At 41.0% G+C, this 15,970-nt stretch overlaps 2 protein-coding genes across 3 annotated transcripts in view; one reads left to right on the top strand and one right to left on the bottom strand.

Annotated features, from left to right (window-relative positions):
- The window catches only part of SKP1 (S-phase kinase associated protein 1), a 17,175-nt gene extending 7,518 nt beyond the window's left edge, over positions 1 to 9,657 (top strand). The window contains exons 2-6 of the mRNA XM_026063145.1: positions 2,675 to 2,771; positions 5,340 to 5,413; positions 6,465 to 6,608; positions 7,325 to 7,465; positions 8,341 to 9,657. Of these exons, the coding sequence (XP_025918930.1) occupies positions 2,675 to 2,771; positions 5,340 to 5,413; positions 6,465 to 6,608; positions 7,325 to 7,465; positions 8,341 to 8,376 (492 nt within the window). The 3' untranslated portion in view covers positions 8,377 to 9,657. The remainder of the gene's footprint in view (positions 1 to 2,674; positions 2,772 to 5,339; positions 5,414 to 6,464; positions 6,609 to 7,324; positions 7,466 to 8,340) is intronic.
- The window catches only part of TCF7 (transcription factor 7), a 73,655-nt gene continuing 66,892 nt past the window's right edge, over positions 9,208 to 15,970 (bottom strand). Inside the window, exon 9 of one of the 2 annotated variants that reach the window (XM_026063143.1) lies at positions 9,208 to 15,289. In XM_026063143.1, coding sequence (XP_025918928.1) covers positions 15,210 to 15,289 — 80 coding nt within the window. In that variant the 3' untranslated portion in view covers positions 9,208 to 15,209. Of the gene's footprint in view, positions 15,313 to 15,970 lie in introns of both variants that reach the window. The other variant, XM_026063144.1, reaches the window with a different exon arrangement.

Below are 15,970 nucleotides of genomic sequence, written 5' to 3'. Positions count from 1 at the left end.
CCGGCCCGGCCTGGCCTGGCGAGGGCGGAGGCGGCCGCGGTCGCGGTGCTCCCGGGGGCCGCCGCGGGGCCGTGCCGTGCCGTGAGCCCTCCCCTTCCCTTCCCCCCGCCCCGGGGCTGGGGGGCCCGGGAGCCTTCAAGGAAGAGGGGGGTTGTGCGGGGGAGCGGCGCCTCCGGGCCTGCCCCCTCCCCGGCCGCGCAGGTGCCCCCTTCCTCCTCACCTGCGGCCTCTCGGGCACCTCCGGGCGCCCCGGGCCCGCCTCGTGGCAAGAGGAGGCTCGTTTTCGCAGCTAAAATGCGAGCGGAGCGTCTCCCGTGTGGCTTTAGTCGATAGATGCGGCCTTTCACCCCGTGGCACGGAGGGGTGGAGGGGGAAGGACCGGGCACGCATCCTGAATAGCTTTGCAAGGCATAAAGTTGCCCAGTAGCGCTGTGGTAGACGGCCGAGCTCTGCGTTTCAGGCTTGTGCATGCAAATTACCGTTGTAATTGGGGTTTGTCTTTTTGACCAACTCCCAACGTGCTTTGATGTTGTCAGATACAGCTTTGGGGACTGGTCTGCTTAGTCACCCTATTGTGTTGCTATCCATGGCCTGTCTGTTTCCAGAGTTGTATTGCAGTTCACTAAAAAGGACTGTTTTCTTCCAGGAGTCTGAGCTCTGTGGGAAGAAATAACAAAATTTAGATACAGCCTTACCTTTATCAGTAAAAAAAGCAATAGATTAGCATCATTCTACCTGATTCAGGTTCCTAACAAGGGTCTTAATGCAAATATTCATGTAGGGGTTAAACTTGCTAAGATAGCATCCCTGTCTTACTGGCTCAGTTGTGCTTGTGGCGTCTAGGATTACATAATGCTGCACAAGAAAGCTGGTATATCAAGCTAGATTTGTTCTTGAGTGCTCTCGGTCTGCCACTGCAAGAACAGATATGTTAAATCTGAAATGTGCACTTAAATTTCTTTTTCAGAGCATTCTTCAAGCTGCAAACTCAGGACTCTGTTTTAATCCTAATTTTATTTGTGTGTGTACATATATATAATACATATATATTTATATATATGTGTGTGTGTGTATATATATACATACATATATATATCTGGAACAATCGTGACTGTGTTCCTTCAAAACACACATCTTAATTAGAAGTAGCACTGTCATATAAGGTTACATTGCTGTATAAACATTAGCTAGCTACTGGCTCTGCCAAATGGAAATTAAAGCAATGAGGACTTCAAGCTGGTGTGAGCTGCTTAATAACGTATGTTGGCTGGCCTCCATTGGCCTTGGTTTGTTGCAGTACCGTCCAGCTCAGCAGTATTGAGGAGCTGCAGAAGGCACTCAAAAGGGGATAATGTGAGTTAGCTGGAAGGGATGCAGCTTACTTCAGTTTCAGTAGTTCAGGTTACCACTTTAAGGAACTAGCATGTATAGATCTTCAGCTTGGCAGGGGAAGAACATGTGAAAATGATAATTCTTTGTCCCTGCAAAGTGACTTGTAGGCTATATCTATAAATGTATGTTTTAGAGATTTTTTTAAACAAGTAACTTGCAAAAAAACTAAACTACTGCAATGCTCTGCTGCTAAGAAGTATTTTGAATGGTAGCAGAATGCATTATAACATGCATCCTAGTAGTCTGTCTAATCTGATTTATAAAATTTTTTGCAACCACTCTTGTTCGTCGTACACCCTTTATATCCACAGTTGATTCAAGTGTGGTGATACCCAATTAGGCTTCTATGTGTAGCTTCAGGCAGAAGCTGTAACCTAGTGACTACTGTATCAAGTCCATTAGTTCTGTTTTTGAGTTGTTGAATATCTGGGAAGATGCATTTCAGTAAAACTTAATTACTGTTTTACTGATGGCATAATCTTTAAAGTCTGCTGCTCTTTGTGTTGTAGCTCTTATCACAGTTTGTTCCAAAAACTTTGTTAAAATACTTACTCATCTTAATATTTCTTAATACCAACAAGGTGTTGATGTAATTTCCTACTTTGTATGAGTAGTATAAAGTGCTGAAAGCTTTCCTCATAGTGGTATATTGTGTGAGTTTTTTTGGTGTTTTTTTGTTTTTAATCTCTTCAGAAAGTCAAACACTTTTCTGAAGGAGAATTGTTCGATCCTGAATAACTGGTCAGTTGATCCTGCTTTGAGTGGGGGCATAGGGGGTCTAGCCCATCTCTAGCGATCCCTTCCAACATCAAGTATTCTGTGATTTGGTTCCAGGACCTAGAATTTGAAAACTGCTTTTTGGATCTGACTTCAGCTGAGTAGTTATGATGAGTACCAATTGTTTGGATTTGAAAACAAGCAGTGTTTTGGAAGTATTTGTGTCATCTTAATTCAAGAGAAGGATAGCTCTAGTGTTGGACCGCAAAAATATAAGCGTTATTGACGCTAATCAGTTTTATGGCTCTCTTATGCTTTTAAATTTGAGAGTTTTTTTTTAATGGGTGTTTTTTCTATTAATTTCTTAAACATCAGGATTAGTGAATTTAGCCCTGTTGATCCAAACAGTGAATAGTCTGAGCATGCGTGGGTGACAGTGGACTATTTGCTGTAAGTAAGAAGCAATATAAATAATAAAGGTAACTTGCAACTTTGAGGCAGATAAACTTTGCATTGTAATGTGCCTGCAGAACATTGTGTGAAAATAACTGTCCTTCTCTTGCAGATGCCTTCAATTAAACTGCAGAGTTCAGATGGAGAAATTTTTGAAGTTGATGTTGAAATTGCAAAGCAGTCTGTAACTATAAAGACTATGCTGGAAGGTAAGAGTGTGAAGCCGTGAGGATCACTAGCTCCTGCTGAGGTAGCAGTGTATTTGGGAGGCCTCTCGGGCAGGAATTCTGACAAAAGACGACAAACTAATACTGCGCTGAATTGAATTCTGAGGCTTATGAAATAGCTTACTATCTCACATCAAAACAGTTGGAACAATTGCTGTTGTAGCTTAGACTATATTTTGAGTGAATGTGCTCTCTCATAAAAAGCTTAAAGTTCATTTGCCTTGATAAGTGCAATTATAGGGAGGCTAGTAAAATGTAAATCCCCATTGTTTTGCTTACAGCCTGCTTCAATTCTGTGAAAGTTAAGCAAACTGAGCATCTAGTATATACTAACACTTATTTAAAAATACAAACCAGTCCTATTGTTTAAATATCTTAAGTGGAATGGGGAGTCATAAACTAATGCAATCAATAAGGAACTGAAGTGAAACCAGTATTGTGAATTTATGGAAGCAGTTAAATTTGGGGTAAATACTTAGTGCTGATCTCTCACTGACATAAATTTGAGACAAAAGAACTTGTGGCGGGGGAGGGGAAATCCGCCAGATGGCTGGGATACAGAGCAAACTGTGTCTAATCTGTCTAGTGCAAATCCTCATTGTTTACTGTTTGTTCAGTTTTTGTGTGTATTCATGCATTAACTTACAAAAAAATCTTCCTGTAGATGTACTAAAGTGTAAATCTTTGAGGCTGATTGGGAGACCTGATACATTAGAATAATAATAAAAATAAGGTTGAAGTACTCCATCAATCTAATATTTTCATTCTGTACCAGCACTTAAGACCTTGATTATTAAGATGCTGTTGAACATAACCAGTAAAATACAGGTAATATGAACAGGAAGCAGAGCAATCAGTTGGAATACATTACAGGGTATAGCTCCTTTTGGTTTTCTCTTGGAGAAGCTGTGGCCCTGGTAGTGTTTAGTGGCACGCAGGTGTCCATGAAAGGGAGGTTGCACGTGGTAAGATGTTGTAAGCCAGGAACCAAAAGAGCAGTGTGACCTGTGTCTCGACTGGCCTTCTACTGGTGTGAGCAAGAGCCAATGTACTAGTACAGATAACGTACTTTGGGGTACGGCTGGTTATGCATCATCAGTTAACAAATAAACATTGTTTTTTATATTGGATGCAACAGCCAAAAGGGGCAGAGTTGAAAGGTGGATTTGCATCAAGCATCATGACATCACCAATAAACTCAGTTTTCTGATAAAAGATGAAATTGCTCTTTTGGAGGGGGTGGGGAAGAATTGAGCATATAGTTGACTAAAGCTGAGGCATTGCTTGAATTATTTCCCCAGACCGCCACTTCTTACACTGGTGTCTGCAACTACATTCAAAGTATCCATTTGAAGTTTCCAGTAATCAGTGATGTATGCGGTACCCTTTAATGTCAGTATTTTAATCTTTGAGCCTTTGAAATTAGTTATTCCAAACAAAAAGTAATACTAATTAATATTCCCCTAATGACAACAGTAGTGTACTTCTGTATTTAGGCAAGTCAATGCCCTTTTAATTGTTGTGCACAAATATGATCGGTCGTGATCATGTGACAGTTGTTTTTAAGAATTACGTTCCCTGGTGATGTAAGATTGGCTCATCTGTGTATAATGAGTGCAGGTCTGTTGTGTAGTTATTCAGTTTCATAACTGATACAGCTTGCTAATCTAGGACAGTTAGGATGTTATCCAATGACTAGCACTTATGTGAAAAAACTTGTGTGTTCCTGCTCCAGGATAGCTACTGTGCTATTTATTCTGTGTTTTGAATCTAAATCTTAGTTTTTAAGTTTGTTTCTCCTTTCAAGTTTTGACTTTGACTTCTCAATCACGTCAAGAGGGCAAACTGACAAAGTTTATTCAACTTTTGTCTTGAGCATGCTGATGGGCTTTTAAAATGGAAGTTATCAAAGCTTTGCTTTCTAAGTGCTTTTTTTTCACTGTTTTGCTGCCTTAGCATGCAAACTTATGTGGCTGGTAATACTCAGTACAGATGCTTTAGAGGCCAGATAATTGGCATCTTTATGGCTACAGTACTTACTGCTTCTGCAGAGGACAAAACATTGTTTTTAACACAGTGGCTCTAAGTGCTTATTTAATAATAAATTGAATGGGAGGTCTCATTTGGAACACTTGGTTTTAACTTGTGGCTTGGACTCTTGAAAGTGGTAAAAATATATAAATATTTGCCTTCTAGTTCTTCAACGTATTCCATTCCCAGAACATGAAACTAGCAAGTTCTACTTTAACAAGCAACCGACTGCTTAACAGATTGATACTCAAAGTATATCAGCATCTTATTTAATTGAGTAGCTTTATTAGCTATTTAATCTAAACTTGGTATAGCCTAGTATGTGTAATGCAGCCATGGCACTACACTCATGTAGGCTTTCTTAAAGATTCTGACTTCACCGGTCAAGAGATCCTTTGCTATAATCCATTTGGTCTCAGTATAGTCGCTCACTGTGGTGCAGCATTAGTGAAGCAGCCCAGCTTGGAGAAAGTAAATGGTTTAGCCTGTCAGTTCCTTAATCATCTTTCCATTTTTCAGATTTGGGAATGGATGATGAAGGTGATGATGACCCAGTCCCTCTTCCAAATGTTAATGCCGCTATTTTAAAAAAGGTAAGATGCTGAAAGTGGTAGCTTAGTTCCACGTTTCCATTACTGCCATACAAATGTCAGAGTTACTGTTAAGGCATATTAGTATTTCATGGTATTAAAGCACCAATTTTAATTGGATTCTGTGAATTGAGGTGGCTGTTCATGAGGTCTGAATATTAGGAGAAAAGATCAAGGGACAGACAGTGGTGAAAGTCACTGGCACTAAATATACTGTGCAGGTGCCATGCTTGTGCTGCAGTTACAGTGCTTAAGAGACAGCACATGCTTGGTTGTGTTAAATTTAATAATAGACCATGATTGTTGTTTGGTCAAATGAGAAAAGCAAGAACAAGTATATTGTTCTCTTCTGAGATGCTTTTTGCTCTGTAGGAGAAAGCTTTGAGCCAAGGTAAATGCTGAAATGAATTGGGGTAAGTACAGGGTTAGGAATTATTTTCTAGTGAAAATGTGCATAAATAACTCAACTTCTGAAGTCATGGCTTGGTTAGGCAGAATGGAACAGGATTTTACTTGGAGCTGATCCTTTCTCCTTTTAATTATCAGGATGATGAGACAATGTAAAAATAAATACAATTTAAGTAACTTGGAAATGTACAAAGTTTTGTCAGGTGACCTTTGTGCTGGGGTGAACGTGTCTTGCTGATGACTGGTACCACTCTGTGCTCTTCCCACATGTAATATTCTGCTTAACAAGAATTACTTGTTTCTTGTTCTGCAAACAGTTTCAACACTTCAGAATGAGGTTTAAGCTTCATTTGTACGGTCTTATGTGTGCTAGCACAGGATCTTCACACCAGCAGCTACCTTTAAGATCCGAAGTATTTAACTAGCTGCTGTCTCAAATGGGATTCTTAAAGGCTGTTGCATTCCAGTATTGGGACTTGACTCTCCTAAGACCAAAAAAAAAAAAAGATAATGGAGCATGCTAGTACATCACTTCTGTAATATTAAGCTAGAGAAAAAGGTGTAGTTTTTCTAAAAATGAAGCTGTATTTGGGTGTTAATGGTAGAATCTCTTGGATGAAACTTTAAATATCAAAATCACAATTAGGTGATTCAGTGGTGCACCCATCACAAAGATGATCCACCTCCTCCTGAGGATGATGAGAACAAAGAAAAAAGAACAGATGACATCCCTGTGTGGGATCAAGAATTTCTGAAAGTAGACCAAGGAACGCTTTTTGAACTTATCCTGGTAAGTATGTTCAAGAGGCATAAAGACTATATCTGCCCTCCGCTTGTGCACTTTAGTCGTTAATACTCTTTGAACGGTTTCTTATCAGGAGGATGTAGGGGGCAAGTAGTTTTGATAACTTCCGTTTGACAGTTCGGAGTGAAATTGTCGAAGATGTTGTAATGTCTGTTGACTTAAACAAGTATACATTAATGCTTAGCATTACCTACCAATTGTCATACTTTTCTGAACCTGGGACCCTGCAGCTGTCGTTTTTTTCCCCTCCCCTCCTCTTCTGGCTTTTAAGTCTTAGTTGGGCACTACTTTTACTTGAAACTGAGTTCTTTAATGGAGATCTGAATATAAATTTAAAAGTCTAGCTTTGATTTTTAAAATGTCCACATTCTGTAGTACTGTGACTGTATATTACTTAGCTAGTTGACAGCACTTAAGATCTTGGGTGTTTGCAGGACTCTGAAATCCCTTTCTAAAAGGGGGTCTTTCACGATACAAACAACTCATTTTCTGTTTGGCAAGAAGCTTTAGGTACCTTTTATTTCAAAGTTATAGTGAGAAGTTTATCAAAGTGGAGATAGTCTGCTCACAGTTTACAGCATTCTACAGTTTCAGTGTAAGCATAACTTTGGGGAATATATCCAACATTGCTATGAAGCCTTTAAATTTGGAAAGTCTTTTTTTTTTTTTTTTTTTTTTTTTTTTTCTTCTTCTTTCTCCAGGCTGCAAATTACTTGGACATCAAAGGTTTGCTTGATGTCACATGCAAGACAGTTGCAAACATGATCAAGGGGAAGACTCCAGAAGAAATTCGCAAGACGTTCAATATTAAGAATGACTTCACTGAAGAGGAAGAAGCACAGGTACTTGATCATCTGTATTTAATTATAATTTAGCTGGTTCACATAGTGAAGAAATAGTTCCAGCATTCAATAGTGAAACATCTCTCATTCTTTCCAGATAGAACTAGGGTCTTAATTTTCATGCTGAATTAATGTCTGGTGCTTCACAATAATTTAATGTGTGATGCAACCAACATGCTGTTAGCAATTTAAGTAGACTAATGTATTAACTCTCATAGCTCAGTTGTAACTAGTGAAAGATCTTACAGCGTCTACTGTGCTTGCAGCACATTACCTGAGGGAAGTCAAAACAAGCACGTTGATTTCTTAGCTCAGATGTGTGTCTTGCAAGAAGAAATAAGGATTGTTCCTGGCAGCCTTAGGCTGCTGTTTTTGGAGCCCTAGTAACAATGCTAAGGATGCACTGTGGTACGTGGCTACAAAGATGAGGTGCTCAGATTCTCTTCTTTAAGTCCTGAACTCATTGATCCTAGAACTTGAACAAGGAAACAAATACAAAATGGCAAAGTTGGGGAAGGTCAGCACAAGATGCCTTGGTTGAAAAGGCGGTGAATTGCAGGCTTTGGTTTGTCTCAAACGATATGTCATGAAATGAACAATTTTTAAGCTGGTCTATTTGCTTTACTCAGACTAACAATTAAGTTATCAACTGTAGGCATGAGGCATAAATTTTTCCATTTATATTGATAAAACAAGTCAGTTTGGAAGTCTGCTTTGATTTCTGACTTTTAATTACAAACCCTGAATGAAAAATGGCACTAACTTAGGAGCAGGTTCCTTCTTGCAATAAGTAATCCTGAATGCTTATGGGAATTTACAGCTAACTTTTAAATTTTACTGCAGCATATTAACAGGTAAAATGTAATATGTTTCAGGTACGTAAAGAGAACCAGTGGTGTGAAGAGAAGTGAAGTATTGTGCCTGACACTCGAACACTGTAAGGATTGTTCCAAATACTAGTTGCACTGCTCTGTTCATAATTGTTAATATTAGACAAATGCAGCAGCAAATGAAGTTGTGTTAGCAGGATCTTGTTCCCTTTGCATGTGTAGTGTTTTTTGAGTACAAATTTAAATCCTCTGAGTTTTTACTAGTGTAATTGGATGTCTTTTTACTTTACTCTGCAATGAATAAAACTCAATTAAGTGTGGATTCTGTATGGAAAGTAGCACTTAAGGTTGTCATTTTCATTACACTTTTTAACTGTTCAAGTCTAGTTACAATGTTAAGCATTCAGACCCTACCATTGTAAATAATACCACCTGCAATTTTTGTCCTCAAACAGAACAAAACATTTTTATTCACAGGGTATTGATAGTTTAAAAAATAAAAAAAGGCAAAGCAAAACTAGGAAGTGTCTCGGGGAACTAGTCAAAGTAGAAAAGTTGCTGGATTTCTTCCAAAAACATTATATAAGAAAAATAGTATTACTTAAAGCTATATAGCTCTCATGATGGTTCTTTTTCTGCATTAAAAAAAAAAAAAGGGAGGGGGGGAGGGAAATCTTTGACCACTTTCTTGTCCTGTTAGTCTTGCCTGATAGACTAGCAAAAAAATATGATCTAGACCTGAGCAAGCTCCTGACAGTTAAATTGGAATATTTCAACCATGTCTTGAAGACCTGCCTCTAGCTGGTAGCAGATGAAAAGTGCATTGCTTTGTGCACAGGACAGGCTTGTGCTTTACACTCTTTAATGTTAACAGTGGAATCCAGGCTTGACCAAAAATATGACTGACATTACCAAAGTTAATATTATTGACCTGTGCATGCCATTAGTGGCTGTTTTTAGGCAATTTTAAACAACCCTTGTGATGTAGCTCTTTAAAACATGGTTTCATGTGTCCACAGGAAATCTTTTGCCTCTGTATGTGATACTTCAGCTTGTAGAGACTTAATTATTGCATACGAAGCTAATGCAATATTGAGCTTGACTTCTTTGGACAAAGCCACTTGCAACTAGTTAAATAGTAACTGGTTTTCTGATTATTATTTTTATTTTATTTTTTTTTACAGTTCCCTTATAGGGAGTAGGGGATGGTTGTGTGGTAGATCTTTGAGGTGTGCTCTTAGCTTGTATTGCATTCCATTCTCTGTATAAACCTTAGAGTAGAATGAACCTTAATAAACATACTTATCTCACTTTAAATATCAGTGTTTCACTTTGGAATTAATAAAGGGCTTTTAAACTTTTGTTTGCAAATGGTTCTAGTTATTTGTAACTAGACAACCTTACTGTCATTTGTTACTGATGGTACATATAATAGCACTGAGGCAGCAGTTAATTGAAATAAAATGGATGTAAAGATTTTATTAAATAACTCTTGTGCAAGCCACTACTTGGCCACAGTGGGCAACTTCTCAAACTAAGTCTGGAGCTAAGTAACAAGCAATCCAGATGGATATTATTATTTTTTTTGGCTTTCCAGCTTTTAGGTAATCAGCTTGTTTTGATTGTAACCATTAGTGAAAGCATTCCTAACTCTTCTGAAGCAACACTCGGAACCATGTGTTGGATGCAGCTGCCTGTCACATCTGCTTATTCATGAGGTTGCTGGGCTTGCGTTTGTGCTGCTGTTAGTATCGTCAGTGGACGTAAAATACTCCAGTGCTACAGATGTGGCTATACGATGAAGCCTCTTATGTAAAAAAAAAAATAAAATAAAAAAAATACTTATTTTAGAAGTACCACTAGAGGAAAAATTTATGATGACAACTCTTTCTGTAGTTATATTCGTTGTACTTAATGTACCCTGAATTCTTACTCATGGGTAGGTGAGAAATTTGTTCATCTATCTGCATGTAAAGTTAATGTTTCAGGATATGCTGTGCTCTCTTTCTAACGCAGAAGAATATATTGTAATTGTGCTCAGTGGTAGAAGCCCACATATAATTCCTTTAAGTGCTAATCATTGAACTAGTATCCATGTTCCTGTTAGCATCTGCTGCCTCACATAAGTGCTATGCTGTAGGAGGAGAAAGAGAGAAATGTGAATGCTTCTCGCATTACCTTGCTGCTTTGTTTCCTGTATGTGAATCAAACACATCTATGACCTTGCAACTGTGGTAGGACTTGTTATTAGAACAGCTTGCCTAAAAAATGGCCGCTTGTAATCGCTTGCCTCAATGGTGGAGCTTACGGCTTCTGCTCAAGCTCCAGAATCATGCCAAGTGCTTGGTGCTGTTAGTACTTCAAGCTAAACTGCTGCAACTGTGGTAGCATAGCGTAGTAGCACGCAGAAGAAATGGCTGGTCTTTGCACTTAGTAAACTGAAGAGAGGATTTTAAAATAGTCAAAGGATTACATAGCTGTGACAAATTTTAATATTCTTATTTGTCCTAGTAATTATGACTGCATACAACATATTTCCTCTAATGAAAATTCCCAGCAGACACTGTCTGAGACAGAATACCAGCCTCAAATCCTGTAGCTGCATGAAATGTATGTGGGTTTTAAAAAGAAAAACAAATCTTATCTCTTCTATCTCAGAAGATACTGGATAAGCTGGACCTTCAGTCGTCATCTCCGTTCTAGCAGCATTAGCCCTAGGCTGTAGAGAACACCCCTCTTCGCAAAGGTGCGGTGGGAGAGCTGGGCTGCGCAGCGCGGCTGCTGCGTGCGTTCTCCCTCGCTTCTAGCTAAACTCGGTGGTTGTCTGCTTCTGCAGTCGACGCTAGCTGTGTGCTTGGAAATTCTTCAAGGGGGGAGAGTGACTGCCCAGTCTCCCATTTTGTTGAAAGTTTTATGTCGCCATTTAACTTGTGTGCTGCTGCCTTAACTTTCTTCAAATCACAGCATGATTAAGGCACAAGTGATTAGATGGGGGGGGTGGGGGAGGGCTGTCAATAGTGATGATTGTGCATAGAAGATATTTTCCTTAGTCTTGGTTTACTGTTTCAGTCTTGCCTATTGGCGGCTATAGGTGGTTATTCTAAAAAGTATTTATACATGTAAAACTGAAAAAATGCAGGAGTCTTTAATTCTATGAAATAATTATTTGACAATGTTATAGGATTATAACTTCCAGTGGCCTATTTTGAATAGCCAGTCTGGCAATTACTTTATTTATAAAGCTATAAACATATTTTGAACATAAAAGCCAAAAAATACAAACTTGATGAAGTAAAAAAAATTACAACAAATGATGGATAGTCATTGGACAAATGAAAGTACATCTGCAAAACATTTATCCTTGCTACATACATACAGTGGTTTTACTTGGTTTAATGAAGTGGTATTTCCATGACTTCTACATTCAAACTGGTTTCAGGAATTCAAATGTGTAATTCTAAAGAGTTGAAAATGCTGTAAAACTAAAAAAAAAAAAATCTTGTTGTGATAAAAACTTAAGGGCAAAGTTTTCCTTCTATTAAAAAAAGAAAAGTATTAACACAAAATAGTAACACTTCATATAGCATTTCTAAAGATGCTTTTTTGGTATTAATAAGAGTAACTTTCTCTGTTTTGGCATGGGTTATTAACCAAAAGCATGTAACAAAAATTGGTCTTGCTCACTATGTTCTCTTGGAAACGGTCAGCTTAAAGGTCTCTTTCTTGCGTGTTTTGGAAAAAAAAGATTAAATTCTCTAAGATACACCAGTATAAACGGAACATGCTATACGACACCAAGTGGGCTTCCGAGTTTACAGTGTGGTAGCTGAAAGCACAGGATAAAGCCTGGCTATAAACCCGTCCGTACGGAGCAGAGCGTAGGTCAGAACAACGCTGCCGTGCCGGTACGAGCCCCGTCCAGGAGCAGCATCGGGCCCCGCGTGGCTGGAACTGCCCCGGAACGGGGGGGGGGAAGGAGGTTTTACCAACAAAATCTTGCAGCAGTTGGATGGAATAAAAACGATGAGAGGAGGCTGCAGTACAGCGGGGCCTTTTCCAGGTTGGTATGCCCCGAGCCGAGCAGGCATCCCGACCGCCGCAGAGGGGCTGGGAATAGCTCTTAACTAAATGGATGAAAGTCCCAATGAATGAAGGGAATGCCGGCCGTTCTGTTACGCTAGTACTGCTTGGCCCTTGGTCGAGGGGTGCAGTTTCTGCTGTGCAGGACTTTCCCCCAAACCTCCTGTGATGTTATTTAAACGCATCTGCTTTTTCTTTTATACCCACCTTTGCTTTGCTGCTAAGTTGTATTTGTTTCATGCAACCACAAAATACCAAGAAGAAGGTGTAAGTTATTCCTGTTTTAAACAGTTTTTGAGTTATGCTGCACCACTAATGGACATTATTGCTGCTTTGCTATCTGTGGTTTTTACAGTAGTTGACACTTACACAGCACCTTACCTCAGAGGGTCTCAAAGCAAAAAATGGTGAGCTGAGACTTTTTTCTTTTTTTTTAAGCAAATTTTTTTTCTTGATCAAGTCATAGAAAGAGTCTGTCAGATCTGGGAAGTCTGCTGAGTTCCTCTGTTTGGCACTAGACCATGCTGTTGTCTAAACTTGCTAAAATAATTTAAATACTAGCAGATTGCATATTGATCTAGTGCTACATAATTAACCCTCTGAGTGCAGTAAGTGTATGACGTTAAGTGTACAGTTAGCAGTCCGTTCAGATAATGCTACTGCTCTAAGGGTTAAATGGACTCTTTCGGATTTGCGCACGTAGCTTTCATTCAGTGCTTCTGAAGTTACATTTACACAGGAGAGGAATAAAGCGACAGGTTTAGATCTTCTAAACTAAAACTGGAATTAAAAAATCTATGCTACTATAAGCAAAAATACCTAAAGGGAATAAACCCAAAGCTGCTCTACAGAGTAATCTTTTTTTTTTTTTAATTCTGGTCTTTGATGCATAAACTTGTTTAAAAAGTTATGTTTAGTCCAATGTAAAAAATTAGGGTTTTTTTGCGTTAAGAAAAAAATATAAAAATATTTTGTACATTATAAAGGTCATCTTAAATTTTTTGCAGTTCTACAATAATATTACTACATTATTTGTATTCAGTACTCAATCCTATTCTGTAAAGTAGAAAAAAATAGACCCCTCTCTCCCTCCGTGTGTTGTTTTTCTCTTCAGCAATCTAGAATATATTTCTTTTAAGCAGGAAAAAATATGCAGAGGACTAGAGCGTGATCTCTGTGACAAGTGTGTAAATCTGGGATAAATCCAATAGTTTTGGATTAATTTAGGATTTACATCAGATAATGGAGATCAGAATCTGTCCACAGTGTTTTTTTTGTTTATCAAGCTCAAAATATAAATAAAATACCAGAAACTGGTAAATGTTTTCAAGCTGGAGAGAATATATGAACATTTGGCATCATCACGGGGTGGAAGGAGGATCTTTCAGAAAAAGCTAGATTGTTTTTGTTTTTCTTTTTAAGTTACACACCAATCATTAAAACTGTTTTGATCTTGCTCAGGAGAAGTAGCGATTGATGCTTGAAGCAAAGAGCAGGGTAGTGTGCTGTTCTGCTTCCAAACTACCCCTACGGAAGGGGAGAGCTGAGGACCATGGTAAAGCTCATCCTACGGCCTGTCCTCCGCCCTGGATTCGCTCAGTAAAAATGCTCTTTTGAGACAGAGCGTGGCAGTGCCTTGAGGAAACCCGCCGGGCGCTGGGTGGGCTCCGCGCCTGCCCTAAGTGCTCCTCGCGCGTGCCGGCGCGTGGCTTGTCGCAGAGAGGCCGCCCGAGGCTTTAGTAGCGAATTGGTTTTTGAGTCTTTCTTTGCACAGGCTGTTTTAGAAGGATTCTGGCTACCCGAATCTGCAGTGAAAAATTCCTAAGAGCAGGGGAGGACCCCGCACCTGACCGACGCGGGGAGCGAGGAGCAGTTAGACCTGCTGGCGGCCAGTGCAGGCTGCTTCCGCCGGCTGCTTAGCGCTCTCCGTTCTCCTCTGCCGGGCTAACGGGGTCCGGCATGTCTGCACAGAGACCTGTCGCCTGTAAACAGGAGTTTCCTGTTCTCCAACAAGAAGTCTAAAAAATTCGCCTCGTTCGTTTCAGCGTTTTGTCTTTCTGTCATCCAGTCAGATCAGGAATCCGGCATCGCTACGTTTAGTCTTCAGACATAAGGGCTTGAAACAAATGCTCCTATTCCAGCTTTTCCAGCTTCCTGGTGTAACAGCTACAGGAGATCTGTGACTGACTACAGTTAAAGCAGCTCGGGTGCGGGAAACAGAAGCCAACGGGTAGAGTCACAGCACCTACCGTCTACTGCAGCAAGCTGGGGCCTTTCTCTGCTTTCTGCCGTATCCATAGGGGATGCAGTAAAAAACAAACAAAAAAGCAGCACAGGGCAGGGACAAAAGGCTTGTTTACTCATCGGCGCTTTCAATTTTGGCAAGTACTTACTTTTACCTTTTTTACGAGCTTTCTGTCTTTAACCCCCCACCCTCCCCCCAAACCAAACCAAACGAATTTCCCAGCATCCTTACATCAGGTTGCTGCCTAACTTTTTTTGCCAATGCCAGTTTTACAGTGAAACAGGAAATTTGGAAGGGCCTCTGGTCCATCGCGGTGTGGGCAGCAAAACCAGGCGGGAGAGCGAAGCGCCCGGGGGCTCCGCCAGCACGGGGGGAGAGCGGCACTACGTGGCTGCGGCCGAGCCGCGGGGCGCAGCCGAGCGCCTCGTGGTCGGTCTGGAGGCGCCGGCGGCGGTTTTGGCGAGGACGGAGCCGGGGAAGGGGTCGCCGTGTTCGCTGTGCGCGGCGGGAGCGGCAGGGGCGGCAAGCTTGTCTGAAGGAAAAGCGGAGGATATGCGTTGGAGCGCGTCCGGAGGAGAGGGAGGGGAGTCTATAGCACTTCCATCGGAAGAAACTGGGCTGGCACAGCGTCCTTCTCCTTGTAAGTACCGAATGCACTTCTTTTTCCGCCTAAGAACAGTGAAGAGAGTTATCTGTAAATAAAGGGTGAATTTACGGTCATATATAAAATGTAAAACATTGCAATATTCAGCGCAAACGTGGGGGCGCGCAGCAGAAAGGAGTGCTCGGGGCACGGCACTGAAACCACCCCCGCTTACTGCGACCCTCGGCCGCTCCCGTTCCTCTCCCTGGCCTTTGGCTCGGTTGTGCTCCCCGCTCGCCTCTACCGGCCTCGTCAGCCCGGAGGCTCCCGCAGGCCCGGGGAAGCCTCCCGGGGCGAGTTTCAAGGGGATTAGCTGGCCCTACTGCACATCCGGGCCGGCGCGACAGCGAGCCGCCAGGTAGCCTGGCTTCGGCTTAGTTTATCTTCCTTGAATGATTTAATGCAAGTTAACTAACACCGTGACCGAGAGAATTTGGAGTAATTTTCCCGCGGGTCGGCCCCCCGGAGGAGCCAGAATTATTCACAGCTCAAGAAAGTGCCCAAATGTCAGTGTACAGTCCTTGGGCCAACTAAGGGCCAAATGTCGAAGCCACTAATCTGTGACCTCCTGCACTATGTTACCTTCCAGAAAGAGCAAAGAGCTGCTCCTGACAGAAGATGCTTCGCCTGCCTGTGATCCAGGCGCCGTATCTCTGAGGTGAAAGGAGCAGCTGCCTTCACGGCTGGCCTAAATACAGGCTCAGGCC

The sequence above is a fragment of the Apteryx rowi genome, unplaced genomic scaffold, assembly GCF_003343035.1.
Source record: "Apteryx rowi isolate R43461 unplaced genomic scaffold, aptRow1 scaffold_2, whole genome shotgun sequence".
Lineage (NCBI taxonomy): Eukaryota > Metazoa > Chordata > Aves > Apterygiformes > Apterygidae > Apteryx > Apteryx rowi.
The sequence above is the reverse complement of the archived record's forward strand: the minus strand, read 5'-3'. Positions and strand labels throughout refer to the sequence as shown.